This window comes from Pteronotus mesoamericanus, unplaced genomic scaffold (genome assembly GCF_021234165.1).
Source record: "Pteronotus mesoamericanus isolate MK-2021 breed Mesoamerican mustached bat unplaced genomic scaffold, CSHL_Meso_final scaffold_21, whole genome shotgun sequence".
Lineage (NCBI taxonomy): Eukaryota > Metazoa > Chordata > Mammalia > Chiroptera > Mormoopidae > Pteronotus > Pteronotus mesoamericanus.
The window spans coordinates 25,692,643-25,711,569 of NW_026555310.1; the positions used below are offsets into that span (position 1 = coordinate 25,692,643).

At 37.4% G+C, this 18,927-nt stretch overlaps 1 protein-coding gene across 1 annotated transcript in view; it reads left to right on the plus strand.

Moving 5' to 3' along the window:
* The first annotated feature begins 973 nt into the window (after nt 1-973).
* SLC15A5 (solute carrier family 15 member 5) overlaps nt 974-18,927 on the plus strand; it is an 80,562-nt gene continuing 62,608 nt past the window's right edge. Inside the window, exons 1-3 of the mRNA XM_054590913.1 lie at nt 974-1,334; nt 6,608-6,830; nt 18,207-18,376. Of these exons, the coding sequence (XP_054446888.1) occupies nt 974-1,334; nt 6,608-6,830; nt 18,207-18,376 (754 nt within the window). The remainder of the gene's footprint in view (nt 1,335-6,607; nt 6,831-18,206; nt 18,377-18,927) is intronic.

Sequence of the window (18,927 nt, forward strand, 5' to 3'; positions counted from 1 at the left end):
CTTTGACCCAATAGTTCCATTGCCTTGTCTTTGTCTGTCCTTGCAGCTAAACCCCTGAATGGTAAAGTGTTCCCTTTTACTGCTGCTTTTTTAGCTTAATTGGTGCCCTCCTGCTTTCCAAAATAGAATGCTAACATCCATTCACCCAGCTGGAGGGTCAGGGTGATACCAGATCCAATATTCCCCAAAGCATGTGTAGGATGGATGCTGTACCCCTGCTGCTGACTAGTAATGAGTCAAATAGCGCCTTTTGATTCTGATTTCCTCCGAGAGGCTGCTGCACGAGCTTGGGGTCAACTTAAAGGAAGAGGGCTTTTGTTTAATATTTTCTCCTTTCATTAGTGCCCTTAAATTACTTTCTTGCAAACTCTGCTTGTTACCTAAATGTACTAGCACTTTTGTTACCTAATTAGCTTTCTTATCAGAATTCCAACCAAAAATAACAAGAAATGTAATAATGATAAGGTATCCTGCCCCCTCAAAACAGATTTCCTTTCATGCTTTATCTCTTGGTACTGTTCTGGCTTGTTTAATTAAAGTATCAGGAATTATTGGACTCAAATTATTTCTTGATCTAGTGCTCAAATTCTCCTGAAAAACTGTTTCTTCTGCCTCAGTATTTAAACCTTTATCAGTGTGAGGCAGATGAGTTTCCACACGTATGCAACTGGATTCAGATAATTCAATATAATTTTGGAGGAAGAGCCTCATTTAGCCTCTGAATAATTATGCAAACAAATCAGATTTGGCTACACTGGGTTACCATGAACCTCTAAATACTTATGTCTTCTCTCCTGTGCTCCCGGATCATTAAAATGAACAACATTCATGTGTGAAAAACCTCATGAAACTTTAGCATAGAATTGTGAAATTCAAACCAAAGATCTTATTTATTTTTTCATTAGAGGGGTAGAAGTAAAAAAAATCACCAAGTTCAAACCACTAACACAAATTGTATTCAAGGAGGGTAGTCATGTCTGTGGTAAGCTTTAAAATAACTGAGGGGAAAACGCCCTTAAATAATAGCATTGAGAAGCAGAAAATCATAAGACATATTGGTCACTACTCTTCATCAGACTCCATGAAAAAAATTCGGGTTGGAATCTGTTTGCTTCTGGTGGAGCTGTGTGAAAGGTTCACTTTCTTCGAAGTCGTCTGCAATATGATCCCTTTTTGCACTGTCAAGCTTGGCTATCACAATTACCAAGCTGCCATTTTGAACTTATGTTTTATTGGAACTTCAATACTGACCCCAGTGTTTGTGGGATGGTTTGCTGATACCTGCGTAGGAAGAAACAAACTGGTATATATTTGCTTACTTCTACATTTTCTGGGTGAGTGTCCTCTTCTGACTGGATTGTTTTGCAACTTAATTGAATAGACTGTTGTTAGAATTTTTAGTTTATATTACTTCTACTTTGCTCTGAAGGTAAAATGCGATCAGTGAAGTAAGAATGTTGTTTCCATTTATTCCATCTTCTGTGTTATTTAAGGAATGCGTGTGTGTGTGTGTGTGTGTGTGTGTGTGTGTGTTGAGGATGTTTTGATACCGTCTGGTTGCACTGATTGTTTTATAATAATTACCTCTTTATATTTCTGTCTTGTGTACTCCTTAGAATGCCTCCTTCTCGACTCCCTTCCTACCTCAAGTCCAAATTCATGACAAATATTAATGTGAAACATGTAGTTCATTAACTTCACAACTAAAATGAAATGTGCTTAAAGGGTTTTTGTAGTTCATGTAGAGTGAGGAATGTTTTTATAGAATGGTTGTCTTTTAATTAGTCATATAGTAATTAAGATTGTATATGAAGATTTTTTTTCTATCATGAAATATGGCTGTATGCTAAAAAATTAATGAATTCAAACACAACACTGTGTTTCTTTACAAAGAGAAAAATAAATATATCTAGAGTTTGGGAGTAAAAAGATTGTAAGAAATGTTAGGGAAATAGCAAGATTGTTTGAGGTATAGAGAGCAAGTTGATAAACAGCCTAGAATTTCAGGCTGAGAAGTTCAAGTTCTTTTTCTAGACAACAAGGAGTCACTGAAGACATGATGAAAACATTTGGGAAATGCTTTTCTTCAATAAACAGGATAGGCAACCACAGTGACATAGAGAGACACCAGAAAAATCTCAGGATGGTGGCCTAGGAGATGGAGAAGTGCCAATTCAGGATAGAAGGTGAAAAAAAATACATAAACACTAGGTAACTAAATAGGGACATAAATATGATGGAAAAACTAAAATAAACTCCAAGCTTCTTAGCTGAGGAACTTTGGAAGGTAGTGTATATGCTGTTCACCAATATGAAGAAGTGCAGCAGAAATGCAGATTTGGGGAAAGAGTGGGAAAGATGAACGAGGAAGGGATGGGGAGCAGATATACAACATGTCACACAGTTTGCAACAGGTGGAAAATTAACACTTACTGAACTGATTAGAGTGTGATACAAGCATGTGTAAGCTTCTTTACTGCTTCCATCCTGGGAGATAAAAACTAAGTCACTGAATAGCAAACGTTCATTCAACCACAATATTTCTCATTGACAACTCTGTCCCAGGCATTGTTCGAGAATCGTGCAGCAGCAGCAGTCCGTTCCTCCAGAGAGCAGAAAGCGGGGTGGCTCAGAGCCCGACTCCCCACAGAGGCCCTGAGGGAGGCCCCAGCGTCTCTCCAGCTTCAGAGGGGTCCAGACGTGGCTTGCCTGGCGGGCGCATCCCTGCCGTCTCTGCCCTGGTGGTCGCTGGGCCTTCCCGGTGTGTCTGTGTCTCCCTCTCTGCCTCTTGCCATCGGGTCGCGAGCCCACCTGGACGATCCAGGGCAATCTCACCCTGAGAGCCTTCTCTTCATGACGCCTGCAGAGAACCGTTTATTCAAATAAGGTCACAGTCTCAGGTTCTGGGTGGACATGCCTTTTAGGGGCCACCATTCAACCCACTACATTACATTCCTAAAAATCTTCCATGGTCATAAAGTAGCGCAGCCCCCCGCCCTCCCCCCGGGTAAAAAAAAAAAAAAAAATGTATCAGAGAAGAAAGCAATTTCTTCTCTGCCCAAGTTGACTTCCTGGTGTAGGGAGAGAAAAAAATAAGGATATGTCAGATATTAATGAGTGTCGTAATGAAAAATATGCTGGGTGATGGACAGGAGGGACTAGACAATGAGAAGGTTGCTAATCTGTATCAAGGAGTGTTTTCTGATAAGGAGACATTTAAGCAAGAACCTGAATGATTCACTCCTAACTTGGTATCAGTTAACATGGTTATTTCTTTTAGTCTAAATTCCTGTGTAAATCATCAGACTAGGACTGAACTTCAAACTTTGTAATTTGGCAAACAAAACACCTAAGTCAAACTCCATGTCCATTCTTTTTTTTTTTTAACTAAAAATTATTTCCTTGTATCCTCCACTCATGCCTGCCATCAATTTTCCAACTAGTCACTAAATATCACAGGTTCTATCAAAAATGTGTCTTCTATATGAGTTGTTCAGAAATGCAGCTTTTTTCCTTGACCATGACAATGGCCCATTTCCTGGGCTGGGCCGCCAGTGTGACCCTGCTGAGGAATGCTAGGAAGTGTCCTATGTTGAGGATGCTTTGATATTATATGGTTGTACTGGTTGTTTCATAAAATTCACCTCTTTATATTTCTGTTTTTTGTACTCCTTTGTTTTTCTTTATTTCATATAGTGTAACCTTCATTTCTTCCTTTATGTCGTTGCCATATTCGATGAGTTCTTTGAGCAACTTAATCAGCACTGTTTTGGTCTCTGCATCTGATAGGTTGGCTGCCTCCATTTCATTTAGTTCTTTTCTGTGGGGTTTCGTTCTAGTCTTTCATTTGGGCCATATTTCTTTGTGTCCCCAATTTGGCAGCCTCCCTGTGCTTGTTTCTGTGTATTTGGTAGAGCTGCTTTGACTCCCTATGAAAGGCACCTGTAATTTGTGTGGGGCGGAGCCTTAGGTAATCGTCTGGTCTGGGCAACCCCCTTCACCACTTTGTGGCTCTGTGTGAAAGAGGGCTTAGAGAGGGGACTGTGCCACAGCCTGTTTTCTGGAGATTTGCCCCAAATTCATCCCTTTTCCAGTCACTTTACCCACTCCCTGTGTGTGACTGGAGCCCTTCCAGGTATTGCCCTGGGGTTGAATCCCAGAGTGGGTACGTTTGCATGCATTTTAAGACTACGTGGGCCCTTGAAGTGAAACTTCCTGAAAATCCTACAGTTTCTTCCACCGCTCCAACCCCCACTGGTTTTTACATCCAGAATTTATGGGGATTTATCTTCCTGGCTCTGGAACTCTGGGCTGTGAGTTTTGTCCTGGGGCTGGGATTGCTGGCTCTCAGGGTGTCCCTCCTGATTTATATCTTCCACATGTGAATGTGGGACAGCCTGTGCCGATTGCACCACCTCCACCACTGCCTCTCTGCAACACCCCATGTCTCCACCTCTCCACCCCATCTCCACGTCTCCACCCCTCTTACTCATCTGTAAGAATGTGGCTTCTTTAAATCCTTGGTTGTCAGCTTCCATACAGCTCCATTTTTCTGACTGTCCTAGGTGTTGTTTTGAGATTCAATTGTAATTCATTTTGTGGTTATGCAAGGAGGCAAAATGTCTCTACCAATACCTCCATCTTGACTGGAAGTCAAGACTTCTGTCTTCATATACAACCACAACCATGCTAAACTTCTTGCCTAGTTTCCTATCTTCCTGATCTTAAATATGCTCTGTTCTATGCCCAGATTGCTCAACCTTACTTTATATTTCCACCACATATCCAACACTTGAACACCCCTGCTCTTCCTTCAGGTCTCTTGTAGTGGTTATTTCATTTCTTTGTGCTCTACCACACTCTGATCCTACCTATATGATTGCATTTACCGCCTCACAATATAATTTTCCACCTGCATGTCTGCCCTGTCTTGGATTCATTAAAATACTCAAAAGAAGAACCAGTGCCCACTCTGTCCTGCCACCTAGCAGGGGATTTGACACATCCAGAGGCTTCATACAAGGCTACCAAGTTCAAGTGTGTTGATTATGCAGTGCACAGTAGCGCACATTATCAATATCATAGATTAGTATTTTTATTACATCAATTTTGTAGCAGATAAAGTTTTGAGTTAATGAAATCAGTATATTAACATGCTATCAAAAGATGGAAATAAAGTATCTTTCTCATACAATGGTACAACTAAAAATGCTTTGTCTAAATAAATGGTTGATATGAGAAGTAATTCCTCTGTCCATCCTCTATGGATAACCTTCGCGTAGCCAGGCCTCGTTTCACCCTTCCAGAGATGAGCATTGAATGCCAGAGGGAGAGAGAGAGAGAACAGCTGATTTCATATCTGTCTAGCTAACCTTGATAGGAAATATTTTAAAGTCAAGAGTTTAAAGGGTCTATCTTCATGACAAATCAATCTGTCACCAAATAACTGTTGTGTGCATATATTCTTCACATTGTGAAAGGCACAGAATTGTTAGAACCATTTTTTGCCTTTAAGGAGTTTGTAGTCTAATTGAGAAAGCTAACCATGTACAATTTATACCAAAAATATGAATGCTAAATGAACAAATTGAATGACTAAAATTAACATATACTAACCATTTTTCACTAATTAAATTAATTTAAAATGGATGATTTGACCACTTGACAACAGGAATTCCAAGAAAAGGAAGATTACATCTGAATTACTTGGTAACATTGAGGAAGTCACTTAACCTCACTAAATGTTCCTTCCTTCCTTCCTTCTTTCCTTCTTTTCTTCCTTTCTTTTAACAAAATTGAAATAAGCAAATTTATTCTCTGACGTCACAAAGTTTTTCCAAGAGTAAATAATATAGTAAATATAAATGTTTTCTCAGGTTATGAAGAGATTATCAAAAGTATGGAAATGAATTGTAATTCCTATTAGATAAGGACAGTCTTCAAGTGTGGCTACTGCAAGGGAACGCTCAACCCTCTGTTGCCACTATCTGTCCTCCTCTCCTTCCGACTTGAGCTGTATCACCCCCCTCACACCCCTCTCTCCAGGCCCCTTAGCCCTGTGCGCTGCAAAGAAGATGCCATCCACTGTGTGAGAGATGAGAGGAAGAAGGGCATTAAGAAGAGAAAGAGAAAGATAAAAGGAAAAGAGAAGCTATGTTCTCCTCTAACTACAATAATATTATTTTTTAAACATTTTACTTAACAAGCTTCTGAGATGTCTGAGATCATGACACTTTTTATCACTCTATTGATTAAGAACAAATAACCCTTGTTAACAGTGGTTTTTCTGGGAATGAGATTATAAGTATCTTTAGTTTCTTACATGATATATTTCTGTGTTATTTTAATTTTGTTAAAATGGGCATGATTTGTATGTACATTCTGAGAAAAAACATAATTCAAGCTTAAGGGGAGAAATGAGGACTCTGGGTCAGTTACAAAAAAAAAAAAAAATCATGCAGTCTCCAGAATGGCAATGGTTAACATATTTTAATAAAACAGTCACATAATGATGCTACTTTCAGAGGAAAAACCTTATTTATCATGTGATTTGGTGATTCCACTGGTTTATGCCATATTTACTCTCCTTTTTTTTCTCTGTCTACAGGCACTTCTTTGTTATCTGTGGCTGCTTTCCCCTCGGGAGATTTCTATATAGGGAGTCACCATATGATCAACAGCATACCGAAAAAGGAGCAGAACAGGCTGTTTTGTGTAGCACTGCTGGCCATCTGCCTTGGCACAGGAGGAATAAGAGCCATCGTTTGCCCACTGGGCGCTTACAGCCTGCAGGAGCATGGATCACAGAAACGAGTGTCTTTTTTTAACTGGTAGGTTGTACTGGTTGGGAGAAAACCAAGGTTTATGACATTCCTCTCCCTTTCATGATTTCTCCTGGTTTGCTCTCTGGTGCCATTCTGATGATAGTAGTTCATTCAGTCTTCATCATTGATTGGGCTAGGTAATTCACAATGTGACCATACCTGGGACAACAATTCAGAGTTGGATACACATTGACACAACTTACCAGCACCTTCTGGAAACACATTGATACAGTTATCCTCTGAGGAAACACGTGTGAGATGGCTTGGCACGTTGAGAAGAATGTGGCTTTGGAGCCAAGCAGGCCTAGGTGGAAGTCTCAGCTCTGTTTAACACAAACTGCCTGACCTTGGTCAAGTCATTTACTCCCTATAAACTTCAGTCTAATCATTTCTAAAGGGTTGCAATAATACTTCTTCTTGGATTTTCTTAGAGATAACAATGTGTCTATTGCCGGCAGAGAATCTAGCACATTGTAGGTGATCAATAAGTGGTAGTTGTTATTATTAGTTATTACTTAGGATTACACCATTTTGGCAGGAATTGTACATTCAGAGGGCACTGCAGAAGGAAGATGGAAAGGACAGAAGTATTGTACAATTTTAAAAAAAGTCAGCCAGTACCTCTGTTTTGCACCTACTTTGCCCCCATCGTCTAAAAGAGTTTGTATTCCCTGAAAACCAAACCACCTTCCTGTGGATCTTTGCCCCTTCCAATGAGTATTTATACAATTTTATGTGGTTTTAAGGGATAAATTTTTATTATCAAATATAAATTTTTTTAAAATTGAAATTCTGATCTTAAGGCAGAACATTTCAGCATTTTTTGGAGAATTTTGTTTTTCTTATTGTTAATCATCAGTGGATGTCAAACAGATCTGAGACACATAGTCTTTTTTTTTTTAAATTAATTTTAGAGAAAGAGAGAAGAAGGGAGAGAGAAACTGTCAATTTTGTTGTTCTACTCATTTATGCCTTCATTGGTTGTTTCTTGTATGTGCCCTAACTGGGGATCAGACCCCAAATTCCGCATGTCAGGACAACACTCTAACCAACTGCGCTACATGGCCAGGCCCATTCAGTCTTCTGTTCACACACTTCAAGTAAAAAACATTGCCAACATTTTTCTAAAAGAATGTGTCTTTCCGATGTTAACGATGGATAATGGTAGCAACAGATAAGGCAATACACAGAGAACATCAGACAAAATGTTTTAAGAAAATTTATATTAAAATAATTAAATGAAAAAATGTTAGCTAAGAAGATGTAGCTATTCAAGGCAGTTTCTCTCTCCCTCTCACTCTCTCTCTTTTTCCTTCTCTATCTCTCTCTCACTCCAATTACATTAATATTACAAAGCACCTAGGCCTATTTTGGATTAAGTCCAAATGTCAGAGAATAATGCAGTTTCGCCAAAGGTGGAAGGGACTCTTCACTTCTTTATAGCAAATTCTGCCTCCTTGACCTGCCCAAAGGAGAAAGAAAAATCCTTCTTTTTTATTCTATTCGGAAGTTTTAATCCTTAATTAGCAACATCATTTTGATTAAATAAGACTCTGGAGGATTAAGACTGGAGAGCAATCAGTTGTTCTGAAAGATAGCTCTGGAGAATTTATTGTACTGTGGTCTTAGTCATTGAGTTGTGTTTAATCAAAGTGACACTTCTCAGTGTTGATTACAAAGGAGACATTATATGAATGAAATATTTCCTTTGGGAAATGGAGGGGACTCTCAACGGTTTTGCGCTTTAGGACTTTGTAAAGGGGGAGGGGGATTGGGGTGAAAATGAGTTTCTGCAGCTGTGAGGAGCCAGACCAAATTTAGGATGAACACACTTCGATTAGGTGGCTTATTCTCTTCTCATTTCATTAAAATCTCTAACAAGAAGAACTATGCAGTATTTTTAAAACCTAAAGGTAAAGCACCTAGAAATGTGTATAAAGAATGGGGGTATTATTCGTTAATGTGGAAAAGGATTATTTGAATAATAAGCTCCTTAAAGGCTGAATCTGGCTGTTTCCATTAAAAAATTTTTTTTTCCAGTTTAAACACTAAACTGCAGGATAACTTTTAGGAACAGCTGCATGTTGTAGTTTATAGAAATGAATGTTCACTATCCCGGTACACACTGGAGGAATTGGTGGCAAGACCAACGGAGGCCCCACTGGGCAGCCAGACAGGTGGCAGCATCCTGGCTCTGTCACTTAGGAGCTTCATAGTCTTCAGCAAGTTCCTTTACCTCTCAGAGACCCAAGCCTCTCATCCACAAAATGGGAACAGCTTGGAGGGCTGTTGTACAGCTTGTATATAAAGTATCCGAGCACATTATAGGTATTCGAATCAGGATAGCTATTACAATCATTATTAAATGACAAATAAGTCATCGGCTAAAATCATTGTCCAAATTCTGAAAAAGAAGGAACCCATTTAAGAGGAGGCTATCCTTCAAATAGGCAGCCCATTCACTCATAATCTATTTCTCTGAGTGAAAAATGCTTCTAGAAATTACATGCCTGGTTAATATAATGAATTTCAATAGTGTCTTTAAAAAACAACATACCACTTGAATTTATAACCACTTGAAGGCCACATCCAGTTCTGTTTTCAGCACAGATGTCAGATGTTCATAGTTACAGGACCTTTAATGGGATATGTCATTGTATCTATACCTCCTAATGCTCCCCACTGATCATGTTAAATGGTGTAGACTGGAAGTTTCAGGCATTGAAAACACCACTTCTGAGTAGAGCTGCCAAATATAGGTGAGTCAAACTACTCCCAGCCAACATCACCATCTGGTACTGGATCTTCCTCAACTATGTACTTCAATGAAAGATTGAAGCGAACCTCCATAAAATCAAGAGGCATAGTAATCTGCCAACATCCTTACACCATTATCAGAATTTGGCTCTTTCAGCATTTTCCAAAATCTGAGTTGTACAAATAAGAGTCACCACACTGGAGATGATCTAGGCAAATAATGTACACCTGTGCAGAATCTTTTTTAATTGAATTTATTGGGGTGACATTGGTTAAAAATTATGTAAGTTTTGGAAGTACAATTCTATAATACAAAGTCGATCTAGAAGGTGTCTAGCAATGCAATATAAAGAATAGAGACATTTATTGAAGAAGATACAAGATACAAAAAACATTGTACATAGGACAATGACATTTCAGTCCTTTTCAAAGTAGGCACCTTGGGACCTCACACAGTTCTCCCAGTCACCATCAGCTGCCACATGATAGTTTCCTGAATCTCATTGACAGTCTGAAATTTCTTCTCTTCCAAAGGAGATTTTAGGTTTGGGAAAAGACAGAAGTCTCAGGCCGAGAAACCTGAGCTCTAGAGGGACTGAGTCACCTGGGTGATTTGATGTTCTGCAAAAAAACTGCAAGAACTGCCCATCACCAGCTGCTGCCTTCTGAATTATCCAAATAGTTTCTGCCGAGGAATTCAAACTTAGCACAAAATTTGATGCAGATTTGTTGTCCTACTTGCTCAGTCATTTTGAATGTGACGGCCACACAGTGCACATGCTCACTCAACAGCGTCTACTGTCCCCACTGACTAGTACAGAAAAGTCATTGTTCACATGTGTGCATTCCAGTCCACTCTCCTTGGCTGCCAATTTACATCAATGTAGAGCAAACCACTCCTTTTTTATTTTTCATTTCCAATGCTCTTTATTTTTTTATTGTTGTTCAACTACAGTTGTCCCCATTCCCCGCCCCCCACTCTCCCCCATCTCACCCACCCCATGTCCTTGTTATATTAGCAATGGCTGGACTTTTTCTGGACAGACCTTGTAAATCATCTGTATTGTGTTTTCACCACCGCAAGCCAAATCCCCTCCCATCACCATTTATCCCCTCTTTACTCTCCCCTACCTCCCCGCTCCCCACTTTCTCTCTGGTAATCATCATACTGTTGTATATGAGGCTTTTGTTGGTTATTCTTTTTTTGCTTAATCTCTTCACTTTTCTCACCGATTCCTCCTACCTCTTACCCTCTGACAGCTGTCTGTTGGTTCTCTGTATCGACGAGTCCGTTTTTATTGTATTTGGCAGAATCTTTTCTGGAAACAAAAAGAAGTTGGATAATTAAGTCTATCCATGACCATCATTTTAAATTCTACCACAATTAAACCTTGTTTCCACAGTTTTTACTTACTTCACCTGTTAATTTACATCACAGCTGCATATCATAGTCTTTTGGCAACTAGTTACCAGAGTGCAATCAAGTGTAATTCCATATGATTTAAAGGGCCAAATAGAATATTGGTGAAGTTCTTGAAAAAGTCTAGAAACTTCATTCCAGAAATTTTGAATATCCAGTACTGAAATTGACCTTACATGATATCTGCCTCATATTAACATGTTCTGATTTTAAAATATATTTACTCAGATATAATATTTTATTTTAGGGAGGCATTAGAGGTAAAATTGTACTATCTCACAGCGTTTTTCCAGAAGCTGTTTTAATATTTACTTGAGTGTTGTTTGAGAGCCTTACCCACAAACTCCTAAATCAGAGTTTTCTGGACAAATGACTAAGGAATGTACATTTTTAGCAAGTGCTTCAGGGTTTTGAAAACATCCTGAGACATAAGGAATGGGGATTCCAAATGTAGTCTAGAGATATCTTTGGAAAGAAATGGCACAAAACACATTGAACACACCTAATGTGTTCCAGACTACACTGGAAATTTTAATAATTCATAGCAATTTTCACATTTTGAAATCTTCCTGATTGAGAAATTCTACATAATCTTTGAGAAAAGAAACAAAATATGAATCTGCATATATTATGCTGTACTGAAGTCATAATTGACAAGGTATACTTCAGCCAACAAAATCAAAGTAATTTGTGGAATAATCTTATTATACTCATTAATACTCAAAATATCCTCTGAGTTGCATAATGAGGAATATCCTATAAATAGCTTTAAAAAAAATCAGTAGGCCTTCCAAAATTCTATTTGCATGGGCTCTTGCCAAGTTTAACAAATGCTCCTTACTCACCCTAATAACGAAGACACCTCCTTCTTTACTTCTGCCAAAATTGTAAGTCCTGAGGAAATACACTCAGAATTTTTCTCCAACATATAACTCCAGAAACCAAAGAGTATGGAAGTGGGGGAAAAAGACTAATTCCTTACATTGTTTTGCTGCTCCTGATGCCCCCTGCTTTTCCTTAAGCTCTGCTTGATAGCTTTTAAGTTTGGTAGGTGCATGAGTAGGGATTTATGTTCATCAGTAAACATGAGGTAGTTCAATGATCTTAAACTCAGAAAATGAGAAAATGATATACATAAACAACTGTTAAAATTGGTATACTGGCAAACACTATTTGAAAGAATATATATACCACTGTGTTCATTGAAGTGTTATTTACAATAGCCAAGATCAGCACCCAAGAGTTTTACTGACTCTCATAGCGTAAGTGCCCGTCAGTGGTGAGTGGACATATACAGAGACAACAGTGTGGTGTTACCCAGAAGGAAAGGGTGGTGGCAGTAGGTGGAGGTGGGCAAAGGAAGAAAATAAGGACGATGTAAAGAGACTTTCCTTGTGCAATGAGCACCCAATGCAGTGCACTAATGATGGTTTGTTGAGTCATACACTTAAAATCTGTATGGTTTTGTGAACCTTGTCACCCCCAATAAATTCAATTAAAAAAGAAAATAATACAATAATTAACAAATAATAATACAAGAATATAAAAGAAAGGAAATGGGCACAAAGAGAGAAAGAGGATGGGAGCGGCGAAAGGAATGAGAGGCAGTGAGAGCAAGGGGGAGAGGGTAAAGCATTTCCCCAAGTTTCTTAATAAAAATATAGCTTTTACTTTAATCTTGCTGTCTATTCACCAAAATCAATGATCTTTCTTTATTACACTGCTGTTTCTTTAACAGCACTCTTGAAAAAAATTTATAGATAAAAAGTAAGAACCGTAAAATTTCCATTTGCTTTTTCTTTCTCCAAATTCATGGCTGCCAGAGCATTCTCTGAAGCATTTCAATGGGCCCATGGTTATGCTAGGAGAAGCGAGGATTGACAACAGCCATTCACCATGAAGTCAGCACCCAAGAGTTTTACTGACTCTCATAACAGTTCAGTTTAATCCCACTGAAGAGCTTCAAATTCTCTAATAAATTACCTAAATATCATTCAATGCAAAATAAAATATTCACTCTGAAATCTTTAAATTGTCCACTGACACTATAAAGATCTTAAAGTTTACTTCTCAGGTTAGGAAAGACCATTTTACACCATTTCTCTTAAAATCAGTTAAAATCAATCTAAAGCATGTCAAAATTGTTCAGTCTAAGAAACGGCAAAATATTTCAATATGTTTTAAAATTATTGCTAAATAAATTAAGGTAAATATTTAAAATAAAAAAATCTCAAAAATATTGGTGACATTTGCAGCAACAAGAATTTTTTTACTTATTTGTATTCAACACCATAAAATCATGAAGACTAAAAATAATTACGTCTTATATATACTCCGAGTTATTTGCAGTTCCCAGTCTGTATTTAAAAGTAGACTAAAGAAACATATTTTTACTGCTGCTTTCAATTTTCCTTAATCACTGGTATTTGTTTTGCTTTAGTGCTTTGCTCTCTGACTTTCTGTGTGAAAGGTGCTTTATATATTCAATTTGCTAGTGAGCTATGAGATGAAAGGATTTTAATGGTAAGTTTGAAGACTGTGGATTTTTATCTCTTTAATTTTTTTACAATTGATATATATACAATTTCACCCTTAATTATCTATAGCTTGTCCTGTTCATGGATCAACAAAGACACACATAAAACATGCCTGTACTAGGTAATTCTTTCAGAAAATTACACAATTAAATAGGTTGGGTGGCATTTGTTCAAATACATTTAGTACTTTATATGAAATCTCTTTCTATACATAGATATTCAGTCTATAATTCTTTGGTTTCTAACCACCTTTCACAAGATTTAAGTCTCAGAATGTTTGTAATTTTTCTTGACCCTCTTTAGAGAATTCAATTTGTATCACCATGTGGTGTACTGAAGAGTCACACAGTGTCCTATTGGATTTTCTCAGCAATACTTAACATTAAAAAAATAATTTCTAAAATTTGAGAGAAATATAGCATTGCTTTCAGCTCCAGCTTCTCTCAATTGCTACAGCCACAACTCAAATGTGCACCTTGCAACCGCATGATAGGATGACCCGAGGCTGAGCCTAGGGCTCTGTCCAGTTGCCTTAGAAAATTCTCACTTCGTACCTCACCTATATACATTGTGTTAAGTTTCTGTTAATGTATTTCAGTAAATCAGTTTCCTCAGCATGGCTGTGTTTGATATGCGATTACTTTCCTAGGTTAATTGTTAAAAATTTGGATTTTTAATGTTGTTCTTTACTTGGTTGTTTGAATTGTTTGAATCAGAGATGCCGTGTTATTCATTAGTCAGTTATTTATTGTCCATTTATTGTGGAACAGAACTTTGCTAGGCCCCATGGAGATATGAATATAAAGAATAAGCTCTTGCTGTCAGGGAGCTTGATGATCTATAAGTGAAAAGACAAAACTGACAAAAGCGAAAACTGGACAGTAAATATTTGCTTTAGAAGTTCAGAGAAAAGAAGTGGAATATTCAAGAGAAAAATGAATGAAGAAAAAGACATTTGATATGGGACTTGGAAAGTGAGACAGGGCAAGTCACAGGCACGGAAATGAGCAGGCACGTTTTTAGGATAGGGCTGAGACTAGTGCAACTGGACACATCTTTCCAAATAGATACCATGTATCTATCTACTTCCCTCTCTTTCCTTTGTTACCACTCTGGTCCAGTTTACACTTAGCTCTCATCCAGACTGTTACAATAGCTTTCTGATTGATCTTCTTATCAAGCCCTATCTGCAATTCATAGAGCTGACACAATAATCTGAGCTTTTTTTCCCATTTAAAATCAGATCATTTCAGTCCCCTGCTTAATTCCCCTCAGATGCTTCCCCGGTGCACTAGAAATAAAATCCAAACTCCTTACCATGAACTTCAAGGACCTAAAAGATCTTAGACTACAGTTAACTGCTTCATCCTCTCCTCTAACATTCTGTTCTTTGTTCACTGTGCCCTAACTGCACTGCTCTTTTTGTTCCTGAAATCAAGATTGAAAAAAATGAACAGCAACTACATGTGTTCTTCATTCAGTCTTTACAAAAATTCTGTGCAGAGGGTATGATCTCTAGTTTAAAGATAAAGACCCAGAATTCCAGAAAGCCTAACATCACAGATCATCTGATCACCAGAGTTATAATTCAAACTCAAGTCTTCTGACAACCATTCCAAAGAGAAAGGACAATATTTATAATTAATGGTATATAAAACATGTTAAGAGGCATGAGTGAAAGGTAATTCAAATGTTAACCCCGAATTAATGAGGAAATGGCAGTGTCATGAAATCTATAACTGGAAAGACCTGGAAGGAAGAACAGAAAAGATACGCAGGCCAGGCAGCCTCTTTTTGAGGCTGCACCAGAATGGGTGGCTTCTACTCATGGCTCTGCAACAACACAGCTGTGAGAACTTGGGTAAGTTTCTAATTCTCACATTGCTTCTTAGAAAAAGAGAAAGAAAATTTTTGTGACCCTGCATTAAGCAGAGATTTCCCAGATACAACACTAAAAGTATGATCCATTAGAGAAAAAAAATAACTGGACTGCATTAAAGTTAAGAATTTGTCCTCTTCAAAGACTCTGTTAAGAGAGTAAAAAGACAAAATACAAGCTGGGAAAAATATTTCTAAGTCACTTACTTGATAAAGCACATATCCAGAATACATAAAGAACTCTTATAACTAAATAATAAGAAAATAACCTATTTTTTTAAATGGACAAAAGATTCAAACAGAAACTTTATCAAAGAAGCTGTACAGATGGCCAAAAGCTCATGAAAAGATACTCAATAACCCAAGCCTTTAGGGAAATGTAAAATAAAATGGCACATCTCTTAAATGGCTAAAATTAAAGACTGACCATACCAAGTATTGCCCAAGATACAGAGGTATTAGAACTCTTATATATAGGTAGTAGTAATATGAAGATGTTGCAATTACTTAAAAACCATTTGGGAATTTTTTTTAAAGTTAGATATACATCTAACATATTATCCTGCTATTCCCCTCTTATGTTTTTACACAAGAGAAAAGAAAGCCTATGTCTATACAAAGACTTGTGTGTGAATGTTCAAAACAGTATTATTTGTAATTAGCCATAAGCTAGAGAAAGTGTCCATCAACAGATAAATAAAATGTGGTATATTTATATAAAAGAATACTCCTTGGGAATAAAAAGGAATCAACAACTAATAAACACAACAACATAGAAGAATCTGAAAATAATTATGTTAAGCAATATAAACCAGCTAAAGAGTACATATTTGATTATTCCACTTACAAAAAAAAACTATCAATTGAAAACTAACCTGTAGTGATAGAAAAAAGATCAGTAGGGAGAGGTTACAAAGGAACATAAGGAGACTTTGGGGAGCAATGGATGTGCTCATTATCCTGAACGTGGTTATCACACATTTTCAAAACTTATCAAATTGTACACTTCAAATACATGCAGTTTACTCTATGTCAGTCATATCAATAAAGCTTTTTTTTAAACATAAGAAAAAACAATGGTAATAAAGACAGTATGGTATTGGCATAAGGATAGATTGGTGGAACAGAACTGAGAATCAAAAGAAAAGATCATATTTTTGTGGTCAATTGATTTTCAACAATGATGCTGAAAAAAATTCAATGGGAAAAGATCATCTTTTTTAATAAATTGTGCTGCAGTAGCTATATATCATATAGAAAAAAGTGACTCACCATACCCTACATTAATTCAAAGTAGATTATTGTTCCTACATAAGATCTCAGACCATAAAACTGTTAAGTCAATAAAGAAAAAAAATCTTGTTGATAATGCCTGCCCTACTTGAACAGAATACTGTGGAAAAATCGCCCAACCTCCTCCAGCCGCATAGTTTCAGCAGAAATCAGTCTCATGTTTTAAATACATGCACTCGAGCAGAAGCAGCCAGGGGCACTGAGTCCCCAGTCTGGGTGCCGATAGTGAGGCCTTCAGAGGAGGTGCTCTTCCATCCCCAGCGGAAGCAGGCAGTGCTTCAAGTCCCCCTGCTGGGGAGTGCCAGCTGGGCACAGCGGGAGCCAAGCCTCCATCCTCAGCCGCTAGTGGAATGAGGGAGGGTAAGGAGGTTGCTCTTTAATTAATTAACAACCTAATTCTGCATCCTCATTTTCTCTCTCCTTCAATTAGAGGATGTACAGGAAATGCCACAGGATGCCTCCCAATGGGTCACACTTTTGACAGACCCATCCCCCTGAATGTGGGAATAACCTAGAATCTGACTCCACCCAATAAAATATGGCAAAGATGACTAGATACCACCTGATGATTATGTTATGTTATATGGCAAAGGCGAAGGGTTTTTGCAATGTAATGAAGGTCTAATCAGTTACTTTTGAGTTACTCAAAGGGAAGATAATCCTGTTAGCCTGGGTGGGCCTGATCTAATCAGGTAAAGGCCTTCAAATTTTGATGACAATGCGTTCATAAAGTTAGTTCTGTTAGTGTTTGCACAACTAAAACATTTATGAAAACTCATAAAACTATATATTTAAATAGGTAAATGTTATTATAGCTCATTTAACCTCAATAATTTTTAAATTCCCTCCTCTGCAATGGGCTTCTCAGAGCAGGATTTAGACCCATTGAAAGACTGAGCGATAGAGATGATTTCCCTACAACCTGCAAATCAGACAACAGAGATTGATATTTATTTGTAATACTATTCCCAAGGAGGAGACACTGAAAGTTTTATTCAAATGACATTCATTCCTTTCCTTTAACGCATAGACTGTGTGTTATCTGACTATGCCTGAGATTTCGCAGGAATAAATAAGAGCCACCTCCCTCACCGTGCAGTGCAGCCTTTCCAGGCTCATTAGTGTATTAAGCTGTGGTTCCTTTAGCTCCACAGCAGGGCTGAGTAGTTGCTGCAGAGACCTTACAACCTGCAAAGCCTAAACAATTTACTGTCAGGTCCTTTACAGAAAGTATTTTTCAACTTCTGCTTTAGACAAAACAGAACACACTCTTTCTACATCTCTTATAACTAGGAATGAAACAAAGCTAATGAAACTGTTTAGACAGCTGGTAAGTATAAACTTATTTAGAAACCTAATAAACAATATTAGCAAAATGGTGTTCCACTAACATGCCACTGCTTTACGGCTCACGTTTTTGTAAAGGCACTAAAATTTGAAGTTGTTATCTGAAGTAACTTAATGGTATTTTTATTTTTGTCTGTCTATGGACCTCAGGTTTTATTGGATCATGAACCTAAATGCAACTGTTGTCTTTCTGGGAATATCTTACATTCAGCACTCAGGGGCTTGGGCCCTGATTTTACTTATTCCTTTTATGTCTACACTTATGGCTCTGATAACTCTTCATATGGTGGATTATAACCTGATATATCAGCCAGAAAAATGTAAGTAAATCACACTTTATATTAACTTTTTCAAGTTTTATGGTTTTCTTGACATATCTCCTCCCTCCCTGATTCCCTGTAACTTTTTCAACTCACAGAATTTGTGGATTCTGCCAGTTATTACACATGGGAGCACCAGAGTCTGCAAGAATATCAACAATTTCTATCTTCTTTTAGTTTTTCCTTGTTAAAATAGTTTTAGTAATGGAATTTTTAAAAATAAACAAAAGTAGGAAAAAATATATATGAACCCCATCTATCTAGCTCTCAGCTTCAGCATTTACCAATTTATCTTCACTCAATTTTTTTCCCATCCCTCCGGGCAATTTTGAGGCAAAAATTAAATATTATAGCATTTAATTTGCATATGTATATATAATGTATATAATATTATGTTATTATAATATAACATTACTTGTTTTTTGTCTTAAACAACAGAAATTTTTCTCAGTCTTGGAGGCTAGAACTCCAAGATCAAGATGTTGTTTTGACACATTTTGATCTAACACCACCAGAAGCTAGATAATTGTTCAAAAGAGTTTTAAAATTTT